At 34.5% G+C, this 13,420-nt stretch overlaps 1 protein-coding gene across 3 annotated transcripts in view; it reads left to right on the top strand.

Annotated features, from left to right (window-relative positions):
- Positions 1-810: 810 nt before the first annotated feature.
- The window catches only part of NCAM2 (neural cell adhesion molecule 2), a 409,545-nt gene continuing 396,935 nt past the window's right edge, over positions 811-13,420 (top strand). For all 3 annotated transcript variants that reach the window (XM_063448337.1, XM_063448328.1, XM_063448345.1), the window contains exon 1: positions 811-1,037. In XM_063448337.1, coding sequence (XP_063304407.1) covers positions 986-1,037 — 52 coding nt within the window. In that variant the 5' untranslated portion in view covers positions 811-985. The remainder of the gene's footprint in view (positions 1,038-13,420) is intronic.

Genomic DNA, 13,420 nt, shown 5'->3' with positions numbered 1-13,420 from the left:
AAACGTTGACTGCATTGATAACATTGTGTCTGAGCAGCAACACGTTGCTATTATGTAAACAGCACAAAGGTGCATGGAATTAAAACTACAGATATCACGCACACCAATCTCAGCACTGAGATAACATTGTGCTCCATGCCATCAGTGATCACAAGCCTCTTCTGTGTTCTCTGCCTCTGGGCTGTTCTAATAAAAGATGCCGAATGTATTTTTCCAGTTACCAGAAACACACCAGATCAGTCTGCAGAGCATCATGTGTGCTATTATATCCTCTTTATTATTAGAAGCAACATTTGTACTGAGATGAACGTTCTAGCAGTGGATACAAAGGGTTCTTTTGCAGAATATGACAGTATCCAAGCAATAGCTACAAATCTCAGACACAGCTCATCACTACAGGATTGCACTAACTGTTATTCCTCTATGATTAAATACAGGGTCCATACTTTGGGCTCTTTTAAACTTCCTGAGTAGTCTGCCATAGATTCCCTTTGAATTAGCTGCCAATTCCACTTTTGCAGAGATTTACTCTAAATCCATGTTCAGCACTGAATGCAACGCACGATAAAAAACAGATCCCACATGCCACTTCCATGCTGCCCCTGCTTTGCTCTGCAGAGTATTTAGCAGGTGTCACATAGTGACAGGGAGATGCAGTTTAAGATTACACCAGCTCCTGCATCTTAAACAGAGAGCAGCGCGGACGAATCCCTGAGCCAGGAGAGGGTGACGTGTTTCTTGCGGATGAACACCTTAGCCGCCTTGTGGCTGATATAGAGCCGCAGTCACATTGGCTTCTCATCACTTTGCTAGTACTGGTGCTGCAGGCTGTGTATTAACAGGCTCTTTCTGTGTTCTGTATTCACTACACCAATTTGTTTGTATGCAACAGAGGCAAAGGGAAAAGCCTCAGATTAGAGCTTGTTAACAGATTAAACTATCTGGAACTACAGTAGGAACTGTCCAGCACTTTCACATCCTGATCATGAAACTCCCTTATTTGTACCTGTTTGGATTACTTATCAGCAGCGGGCAAGGTAGGAGTCATATGGACATTATCTGAACTCAACCTGAGTGTGCATTAACCATATTCATCACAATTTAGGAACTGATCATCAAAGACAGCGGAAGGCTAGCACATTATATGTTGCAACAGTGTGTTTGCATGATGTTCTGAAATGTTCTGCTTTAATGACTGTAGAATTAGAGCTGTAGCTTCATTTAGTTGAAGAATGATCCCAATTAAAATACATCACAACAGCAAAAGACATGCTTATATTTTTGACAATTAAGAATGGCAACTGGTGATTTTGTGGCATCGTTTATCATAGTTTCAATAAAATACATTGCTAACTTGTGTACTGCAGATCAACTGAGTGCATTTCAGACATTCTACAGACAGTGTGGGGTTTTCATGTTATCTCTGCATGATCAGTACGTGATTTTATGCCATTTTTTAATATATATATATTTTTTTTACTTTTTTATTTGACTGCCAGTAGTTAAATCTGTATTATATATACATGAGTTTTGCAATACATTCATTTTTTTTCTAACATTGACCTAGGGCTGTATCCAATGCTACTGATGCTTATCCGGCTAATTACTTATAAAATAAGTACATGAGAATATATAGTTTGTTTTGTGGTTTTATTGTCAATCAATCAATTATTAAGTCACCCTCCACCTCCCCTTCTCCCCCCCTCCCCCTCCCCCCCCCCCCCCTTAAAAAACAAAAAAATCAAGTTCTGCATGTCAATTCAGGCATTAGAGAAATGTTGATGTTGTTTTCATTTCTGGCAGCAGGGGGAGCTAGTGCTCCATTTTTGAGTCACCCATCCCAATTCTTTCAGCTGTTTGCTTCAACTGTATTAGGAAGGGGCTTTGACACACACCAAGTCTGTCTTCTATCATCCTCAAGAACGACTTGACATTTTGGACATGAATCCTTCATTTCTTCACACAAGAGAGGGCGAGCATTCAAGCCTGTGTTATGATCCTGTGTAGATTAAGGGAGGGAAAAGTTCGCTGAAAAATGTTTTCACATTGAGAAACGGGATAGATGGCTCTAATAGTTTAGGGATGAACCATATTTTGCTAAATTCAGACAGCAAACCTAACCTGTCACTACCAAACACATTGATATGGGGCTTAGGAACCAATTAGTGCTCAGAACTGCAAGGTGCAGTTATAATGAAGCAGTGTATGGACAGATGCATGAATATTTAAGTTCAAAATGATAGTGAAACAAATGATGTGGTTGTTTAATGGGCAGTTTGCAGAACTGTAGCAAGGCTTCTTCTCTTTAGAAATTCATGCCAGCAAACAGTTTGCTTCTCTATTAACATAGTGGTGATTTCAGCAAAATGTTATGTGAAAGGAAACCGCCAAGTATTTATGTTCACTGAGCCAGGTGCTTGCTAAGGCTATCCCTGGTCCATTAATATGGCAGTGGGGAGTCTTGTGAAGCAATTTTAAAATCAACAATTGTGCATTGTGCAGAGAAAAGACAAGAAGTGCGTTTTTGTATTTAGTTAACATTCAGGGGGTCAAATAGCTGAGATTAAATGTCCGTAGATAGTGAGATCACATTTTGTAGAGTTAAACAATCCAAAACATACGTATTGCACAGCAAATTAAAATCTCTTTTAAAATGGTTTATCGTTATCCAATAAAAAAAAAAAAAATGAATTATTTTATTTTCTATATTTTTCAACATAAAACATTGAATGATTTACTTTCTTGCTCAATTTTACATTGTTAAATTGCAATAAATTGCATTTATATTCAACTCCAAACTAAAGTGTGCGTAATGTATATACGTGTAGTGCAGAATTCTCAGTATACGCCTGTCTTAGTTTTATTCTATTCAAGGTCAGGATAAAAGTTTATTCATCTCCAAAGTAGTGGAAAACCAAACTGAAGTGTCAGCGGTTGTATCACTTGAACCAAATAATACGTATGTATACGTATAGGACGGTATAGTTAACTATTACATACATGTTCTACTATAGAATATATTTTTTTTAAATAGTGTGTTATTTTGTGAACATTGCTTTTTAGAGATCAAAATATGGTACCTCTGATTAAAAGATACAAAAATTAAGTGACAAATCTTGAGAACTGTGTATTAATTCTTACCTGCTTTTCTGTGTTACTGAATTTAATATCTACATAGTGATTTCATATAACAATCATTGACGTATAATTAAAATCACATTAGACATGTTTTTATGGTTTTACTGTAAATGTAATTGGGTTATGAATTCTAGCATGTAAAGGTAGTCATTCTTGGGCAAATGCTATTATTCTGACAGGTTATATTTCAATGTACATTAAAGGTAGGTGTGTAATGGAATATGTGGCGTGGAATATGTATCAAAGAAGACATAATGTTATTAGACATGTCTTATTAGATTAATATCCATATTACAATGAAACATAAGAAACTTCTAAGTAGAGAAACTCTATTTATTCAAAAAGTTTTTTTTTAAAAGTTTGGAGTTTATGTGTGCGATTCAGACAAAGGATTTTGTACACAAAACTATAACATGTCATCTAGTTGTTATGGTGTATTGCTATCTAAACCTATAGATTTCACTGCAGGAGTTTAGAATTCAGTTTGAATTTTTGTTCTGTACCAACTAACATTATAAAAAATACCCACTAAAAAAAAAAAAAATATTCCTGACATATTGCGATACTAATATACACTTGAATACTTATTGTTATTGTTTTATTGTTGGAAGAAGCAAAGCATATATTACCCTGGTTGACCTTACTTATATCTGTAGAATACATTGTACAGACAAAATAGGCATTGATATGTACGATGGTGGTACAGAGAACATAACTTATTGATCTACAAGAACATTCACATTACAGTAAACCTTACTTAGCCTGGCAATGTCACCCCAAGACTGTATCTAATCATAGTCACCTTGCCAGGGAGAACACAAGTAATTATAGTGGTGTATTACTGCAGGTATTGTCATTCACAAAATATCCATGATAATGTAAGATCTAGAATAAATACAATTGGGTCAATTTGCTGGTAGAAGCTACAGCAGGACACACGTTTTCTTACAAAGAACAGTGACAAACAGTCCATTATTCGTCTCTAATGACTAATTTGGTATTAATGATCTGAAAGTGGTTTTGTTACTGCACTAGTTTAAAAGAAAGCAAATATGTCAGTTCTCATACGCATCTTGTGCATCATGTTAGAAGCAACTATGTTACTAGTCACTGTATAAAATATAAGGCTCTTGGTGTTTTTTTGTAGATTCATTACACATGAAATAATTGGCAGCTAACTAGAATAAATGAAAGGAATACAGCCCTCCAAAAGCAATATATTTGTAAGAAATACCCTATAAAAAGAAATAGAAGGGTTTATATAAGCATCTATTAGTGATGTATAACAAAATGTCAGCCTTGATATAGAGGGCAGTAACGAATAATAGGAAAGAAAAAGTATATTGGCTGTATAACAACAACAATCAACACTCAACTTATCGTGATTATTAATATTACTGCATGCTCTGTTTTCCAAATGGCTTGGTAAGAACTTTCTATGTATCTAGCTCCATCAATACCTATTTTACTTTAAAAAAGAGTGACATTTAAAGGGGAAAAAAATTTAAATAATTTAGTGAAATCAGTCAGTGTCAATAAAAGCCAATGTAGTACTTTGTAAAAACATGTAGATATCGCAGTAACAGTGATCACATTACTCCATTGCAGGGTCATTGCATGGTCAAGTGCCCATTTTCTGTGCGCTACCAACCCTTTGAAATTCAAGTACATTACATAATTTACATTATTCTACTCATGGACAACATTGTATTATATATTAGACATTAAAAAGCTAATAAATGCAGCAAAAACTATTAACTCAAAGCCACTTTAGAAATTAAAGAACCCTTCTTAAGTAACATCAATACAACTTATATGAACTTTGAGGTACTCTTCAAGTGACATTCCAGGCACCATAGCTACTTCATCTTACTGAAGTGTTTATAGTGCCAGAAGCCTCTTGCAGTGGCCCTCCATCCACTGTTAAACCATTTTGTATGGACTAACACTGAATGAGGGTCCCTGGGTTCCCACAGTTCTGCCCCTATGAATTGCTCAGGCCAATGCTTCTGAATTTAGCTAAATGGGTGGTAGTGGCAGGTTTAGAGCACCACTGGCAGCCTATCACAGCTGTCCATAGCTGATATGGCTATGGTATGATGTAATCTCCACCATATCCATACCTCCAGTTGGAGTAATTGCTAAACTACTTGAAAAATATTAAACACTGAATGGAGGGATGGCACCAGGGAAATCCAAACACCTTAACCACTTCAATGAGTCAATGTATATGAGAGGAAATTGATCATGGGAAAGAGTGAGATAATTTCAGTACCGTCTGCTGTTTTAATTATATATTAATTAAAATAATGAGTTGGTTTCAAGTTGGGATCATTTCCAAAGCTCCTTTATTGAATACCTTTTACCCATTATGTTGTATGCTTATTAAACAGTGAGTTATGGTGAGCATACAACCAACTTAGTAAAGTTTAGTAATTCTTCTAATTAATTTACTGCAGCTTTAATTTCTAGGTAAGTTGCCAATCTAGGTAATAACACACTACTGCTTAATTTCACCAATGCTTAAAGGGTTATCCAATTGTGGACAAGTAGTTCAATGTTCTTAAAGACAGATGTATGATGAAAGGCTTACATTTGATAACTCAAATGTAAGTAACCATTGAGTGTTTGAAATAATTATGACATTGCTTGACATCTCTTAGAGAGGAAAGCCATCTGCCATTTTAGCTCTTAAAGCAACAATACAACATTAGGAATATGAACATGTTCTACTCATTGTTAAGACTATCGCACCTCTGTGAGAGTTAAACACGCAGATTTACTTACATTGTATCCCGCGGTGTGCTGGTCTCTGTGCTACTGCAATCCTGATGATCTCAGCCAATCCAATGCTTCCACATAGGGAAGCTTTGGTAAGCTAGTGCACATGCAAGGTAAATTGTGGAGCTGTGCCAATCACCCCTCCCCCCACATAGAGATGCATTGAATCCATGTATTGCCATGGGGAGCATTCAGTTCTCCATGCAGAGCATGGAGATGCTGAATGTCTTTCCTGCAATCTTTGCAGGACTGAACCCAGGAAGTCCTTCTGGTGGCTGTCTCAGTGACAACCACTAGACGTGGTCATGGATAGCTATGCTAACACTGCCTTTGCTCAGAATAGGCAGTGTTTACAATGTTTAGCAGAGCCATCAGCAAATATCATCTTAACCTGTGAAATATGGTGCTATTTGACTATATCTCATAAAGGAAAATAGGCAGTTTGTGTCTCTTTATTGGTCTACCCACCATTCATTTGTATCCTACTTTTAAATTATATGTATCCTTTTAATGGGTCTTTTTAAAATACTATCTCACATATTTCATCATATATGTGTGAAGCCAGCCTTCCAACAGCACCAATACATTACATTACACAATGTATTTGACTAGGTCCTCTTGCTTCCACAACTGATAGAACTTGTTTGTTAGTTTGTTGTTTTTTAACATATTTTTTAATAACACTTCTAGTTTGGGTTTATGTGATTTACCTATGTTCCTCTTTAGTTTCTAGATTGACTTGACAGGGTGTGAATTTTTTGTCAGATCCAAGTAGAATGTCCAAATTTGATTTGATGAGTTGATGATGATGAGTTGTTTTATAAGGTAAATAGTGCAAGAAATTTTCACTCACATTCTGCTTTTCATACTTGTGAATATATGTTTTAGATCTATGCCCCAGAAATGTTTTTTTAAATAACTACTGTGTGTGATTTAGCACAAATATTTGAATATCTATGTTATAAGGTTTATGCAAAACTTGAAAACATTACCTTGAACTTTGCTAAAGCTGATATTTAAAAAAAAAAAACTGGTATTATTTTAGTTAAAAATACATATATTGCCTTTATCGAAATTCTAGAACAATTTCTTCTCAGTGCTCTGGAACTCAAAATATTAATAGTTGATGGAATGAGTATATTAAATATTAGATTTATATATTTAAACTCTATGTAAATATTTGTGTCTTTGGGTCTACACCAAAGTCTAAAAGTTTAAATAAATAACAGATGAGGTCAGTTCAAGATGAATACTTACAATACTAAAGTAAAAAAAAAAAAAAGTTAATTACCCCAAAAAATGTATAAAACAATTTTTCAAATTTTTTTTTTACCAGCTTAAAATTTAATTTGTTAAGTGCAGTCATAGAACACCGAGAGTCCTGTGATTTAAAAAAAAAAAAAGATGAACACCTTGCAGCATTTTACAGCCAGCACATAAATATGTTTAAAATAACTGTCAGAAATATGCACAGGGTTCTCTGGACTATCTGTTTATCAGCAGAACCATGATCGTCTTTATGCAGAAAAATGTTTTATTATGGCACATGGGCAAATCATACTGAGTGGATGCCAGTGGGATTCCGCCACTCCAGTAATAGAAATTATATATTATATGTTGTAGATGTTCATAGGGCTCCCTATTAAGGAGATTTCCTTAGTATCCCCTATTAAAACCAGAGGGATAGCCAGTCTCTATATTATTTTTATTTTTATGTCAAGGCAATGATGTTATTCTTGAATCACAATCTGCTTGACTTGACCACTGTAATAGAAAAAAAGTGATATAATATACTATATCAATAAAATAAATAAGACCCCAAACGAAAAACGACAAGTCCTTATTTAGTTTGTTACATCTAGAGTGAAATACTATTGCTAATACTAAAACTATTGCATTATACCCTCCACTGTCTAATTTTGCGGTTGACTTTACTGAGACCCAGATAATAATTGTGGTAGTTTGCAGATAAACAATTGAATAATTTGGGGTATTATGATGTAGCATAAAATAGAGTAAATAATGATTGATATTCCTCCCCCCAAAAAAGAGAATGTACAGTTACAACCAATAGAGGAATTGTGCCTTTATTTTGTACAGATCAGTATTTGTATTCAAACAAAGTCAACCTTGATATAATATTGACTAGACAATTTCATGTATAGTATCTTAGTCACTGCATTTTCCAACAGCAGTGCATAATACCCTATAGATTTTCTATAATTATTCAAAGACATTCATTGTTCTAGTGCCATACAAGGGCGATGGGACATAAAATACCTCGAGGCAGTAGTGTATATTCACAAGTAGGGAATAAAAAATGTTATTCAAAAAAAGCTATGAACTACTCTTTCGTAAATGGTCTCTTTAAGTCTGGAGAGCCTAGAATTCTTTCAGCACTCTCCTCAATTATATGTGAGTTATTTTTAACTTTCTTGAGATTAGACTATGCAAGTGATTGCTCATAGATAAATAACAATTATATTGGGATATCATGGCTTAATAGAAAAATGCACCTTATAGAGGAATTTGGCCTTTGGAATTTAAAAAAATATGAACTGTATTCAAAATAAATAAGTCTTGATTAAATGTTGACTAGACAAATGCTTCAACTTTGTGGGGGGCAAAGGTGCACCTACATCTTTTTTTGTGTCTGAGTAACCCCTCAAGACCACTAAAACTGTAAGTACACTTGGTCGAAACCTAACAATATATCCCTGCTTACCTCAAATCCTCATAGATTGTAAACTCATTCGAGCAACATGTTTCACATCTATATATTTAATTTCTATAATTGTGACGTGCTACAGAACATGTTGATGTTATATGAATGCTAATAATAATTATACCCATTCAGATACTACCCCTTAGAATAGACTTGAGCAGCTCTGTTACTTTTGAGTATTTCATAAATATATTATCTTTATGATAATACACATATTTGGCACTTTTAAATATAATTGGATGTAATCTGATCAAAGATATCATAAGACAAAATAGGGATTACTTTGTGTTTATTTGTATTAATATTCTTTTTAAAGCACTGTCCATGGGTACAATGGTACAAGTAAAGACACAAAGGTAACAGGATAAAAGACAATATAAAATGTAACTAACTAATAGAGGAGATAAGGGCCCTATTCATCTGAAAACTTATAATCTAGATAGTTTATGGACAATGCTACGATTAGCAGAAGAGTAGAAGCACCTGCTGTTAATTTTTTAAATTTTCAAGAAACTAACCTTGATTGCAGGGAAAGATATCTTCTTGTGCATTGCTTAAGAAGTTCTGTTGAGGATAATGTGGTTTTAAAGAAACTTCCATAGACTGCTATATTTTACTCTCATGCCTGTGCAAAAGAACAGTGGTGACACAGATTCTTCTGGTGGATGAAGTTCCATGATCTGATGGACACTGGGAAGACAATGGTGGCATCCATAAGGGAGATATTTAGGTAAGTATTTTCCTCCTTAGCTTCTTCTCCTGGTCTCCACAATACAAGCAGACGTACCATCTTTGGGAAGCTTGGCCAAATATACAAACACCCCACAAATGACAGAATTGTTCTAAGCATTTTGAGATTCATGTAAATAATATATAACACTACAATGCTACTGCAGGTTACATTGATTTTTTTGTGATTTTTTTTTACAAATTATGAAAAAAAATAATCTCTCACTTTTGCTCTAAAAAGTAAACCATAAGATGCACCATCACCATCACTACACTTTCTTTACCAATTTATTTTCCATTTGAATGAATGCTTTATTTACTAATTGTCTAAACTGAGGAATATATTTGCACTTTTTAAATGAATCATATCCTATCGTGCTAAATTAGGCTCCTTTTACTTCATTGATGTGGCCACATTCTTTCACAGTTCACACTATTTTATATTCACTTAAAATTTAGATTTTTTTTATTGCAAGTATAAATACTTGAAACTGTGAATGGTTCATGTGTTAATGACAGTGGATGTTAGCAATGAGTGAGTGATAGCAATCTTGGGCCAAGTCATCCAATTAGATTGTATGTGTCAATGTACATTACTCATGTCACTTCAGTCTTTTCCTCCAGCTTTTTCTTGGAAATCTAGACTCTTCATCGATGTCTTTCTTAATCATGTGATTTATAGTACTTTACCAGTGTAACTGATGACATAGAATCCATTGCTTTGTTGAATTTCATAGGTTTGTTCATTCTCATTAGTGCCTTTCTCAAACACGTATTTTTACAAAGTAAACCGCTACAAAATTATCGCTAGTAATATATATATATATTTTTTTTTTAAATGTCAAAATATCCGTCACATGCTTCACATTTATATATACTATACTCTGGTCTTCAGCAGAATAGATAGATTGCATATTTTTTGGTATTTACAAAAATATAGCACCAATATAGTCTCTGTATACTTGTACATCAGAAAATATTCAGATCAAAAGCAGTGTTACGTGTAATGAATAAAAGGCCAATATATTTTGCTTTCATATATTAAAGCAACAATCATTTTTATAATTCAGAAAATATCTCCAACCACAACTAGTGAAGCATGATGCAGCACTCTTTGCATGATTTACATCGTGTTAGCAATAATTGTTTAAACAATAGAAAATAACTGTTATTGTATGGTATCCAGTGAATCCGATTTAAAGTCAGTAATTCAAAGATATTGCATTAAATAGTACACAAACCATACAAATTTCATTGGAAAGTATTTGTCTTGTACCTTCGTAGAGCTACTTTTTTGTTGTCTAGCAAAGCTATTTCTCAGTCTTCTACATGACTAAAATTGTAAATACATTCTTTCTCAAAATATGTTTGATGCATCAGAATACATCAGCAGGAGGTGGACTAATGTCCACGCTGGACCCAGTGGGAATGTTAAATCCTGATTGCATCTGTGAAATAGAACTGAAGACGTGACCACAGTTAGCCTGATTTCACACAGAATAAACAACTGGTGTCTTTTATGTTGCCATGTTTAGGTTCCTTCCCTGTAACTCTGATAGGAAGAAGCAAAATAGGGCGGTGAGATCATTTTATCGGAAAGGAGTGAGACTAACTGAAAGGTCGCATTCATAAAAAAATAGATTGGGGCAGAATAAACGAACCCCTCGTCTACCTTAAAATATGATTTGAAGTAAAATAAAATAATTGCAAAAACTGATGTATTTTTGGCACTAAACCTATCATTGCAAATTATTGCAAATCTTTATCCAAAATGGACAATTTAGAAAAAAAAATCTTCAACTTGATCTTTTATTCCACTGCAATTTTGTCTTTTTTATTTTGCAATTCCTTTGTCAATTATATTCTTAACCATTCTTGATTTAGTAAATAACCCTGATTATCTGTGCTTTAACTGTATTGTTTAAGGCAATGTACTGGTCTTGAATTCAATTATTTAGTGACTTAGAATTTAAGCACTGATTGGATAAGTCTTAGTCTTTTTTTAATTAAGATTATAAATAGTTATATAAATAAAAGAAAATAAATACCATCTCATTCTAATTGCACAAACAATTAGATTGTTGTCTGAAATGTACATTTTTTTTCTTGAATGTGATCACATTATGACGCGCTTAGCTTTGTCTTATAAAATATCAACAGCAGTATTAATTAACTATCATCTATGTGAAACCACCATTGCTTCACAACAGCCTAAACGAAAACCATTGAAACATTTAATATGTTGGAAAACAGAGAGAGACACTTTAAGAGCAGTTGTATTTTGTTGTTAAGTCATAGAAAATACAACAGTTTTCCAGGCAGTTTTCTGAACTATGCATGATGTATGAAGCAGACCATTCTGGTCATATTAAAACCGAAATAGAATTACACAATATATAAATTCTATTTTATTTAATAAAATGTCAGCCTTAAAAACTAATTATGTTAATAAAACAAAGGGATTATGAGACTGACCAATTTTTAATGCAATTTATAAATCATATATTTAAAATATAGATAATTATATACATAATTATCTAGGCTGAAAAAAATACAAAGTCTATCCAGTTCAACTTTATGTGACAGTGCTGACTGTATCCCCTATGTCTCTGCACATCAGTGCTTCATGGACACAGTTAACAGCTAAACTGCAACTCTGAGATCTTTTTTGTGCAACCTGATGACGTTATATGCAATTGTATTATTGTAGCAAAACCAAAATATATGGACTTACATATATAGAAAAGTAATGATATTTTTAAAAAGAAAATCCACCCAACATGAGAACTGTACCCAAACATTCCCATGGTACCTAACTTTGGTGAATGTGTAGAGTATCCCCTTAACAACAGATGGTGTGTTTATTCATTAATCTCAGAATTGTGGTTAATTGGCTAAGGATTTCTTAGTTTAAGGCCAACTAAACTGTACTGGAAAAATTATTCATTTATTTTGGCCTCTAATTGTGTCAATATCTCACAAATCCCCTGTTTTAGGATAACCACATAAACTGGAAAATTAGACCAACATAGTGGCCTAAGATTATTTTATCTTAGTTTGAAAACCAGATAACAAACTCAAGAAATCACTGCTAGTGGAAACCTTGTTTGCTAACACATTCTTTTTAAGTGGCATAGTTTTAAAAGCGAGTTAAAGTTAAAATAGAAAACGTATTACATGCAATCCTACCAGTTAGTATAACTGTACTGTACATGCATGGATCGCTGTGCAAGTCCACATTCAAGGGCAGAAAAATGGATATGAGCATAATTAATGACTTATTTTTCTGAATCTTAGAGCAATTTTCTCTGACTGAGAGTCCCACAAGACCCAGTACTGTTGATTTTTAAGCTGATTTAGTATAGGATATTAAGAAATACCAATAAAGTATATATCCCAAAATGTTGGACGGTGTTTAGAGCATTTTTCTAATAATTTAAATCGGTCTTCCAATATTAAACCGATATTCCGATAACATGCGAAACTTACCTATTGCAGTCACAGCTTACCATCTTCTGCGACCCGCCACCTTCCATGATGTGAGCAGCCTAGGAGAGCAGCACAAGGCTGCACACCAGGTTATCTACCAGCCAACAATGCACACCCGACTCCTGCACTCCAGCTCATTTAACATGTCTCCTGCACACCAGCTCAGCTACCCCCACTCCTGCACACACCTTACACCTGCAAACCGACTCATCTGCTCCCCTACTCTTGTACCCTAGCTCAGTGTTTCCCAACCCAGTCCTCAAGGCACACCTACCAGTCCAGGATTTAAGGACTACCCAGTTTTGTCTAAGGTGTTTTTAGAAAAAAAAGAAAAAACACCTTAGACACAACTGGGTCACCCCTAAATCCTGGACTGGTAGGTGTGCCTTGAGGACTGGGTTGGGAAACACTGCCCTAGCTCATGTACCCTCCCACTCCTGCACACCAGCTCACCTACCCCCTTTCCTGCACACAAGCTTATCTACTCATCAACCCTATCACTCATGCACACTCTCTCACCTGTTCCCCATAGAATATCAGAGCCAGTTATAGGCAATA

Source organism: Pelobates fuscus, chromosome 1, assembly GCF_036172605.1.
Source record: "Pelobates fuscus isolate aPelFus1 chromosome 1, aPelFus1.pri, whole genome shotgun sequence".
Taxonomy (NCBI): Eukaryota; Metazoa; Chordata; class Amphibia; order Anura; family Pelobatidae; genus Pelobates; species Pelobates fuscus.
Note: the sequence above shows the minus strand (reverse complement) of the source record. Positions and strands in the feature narration are given on the sequence as shown.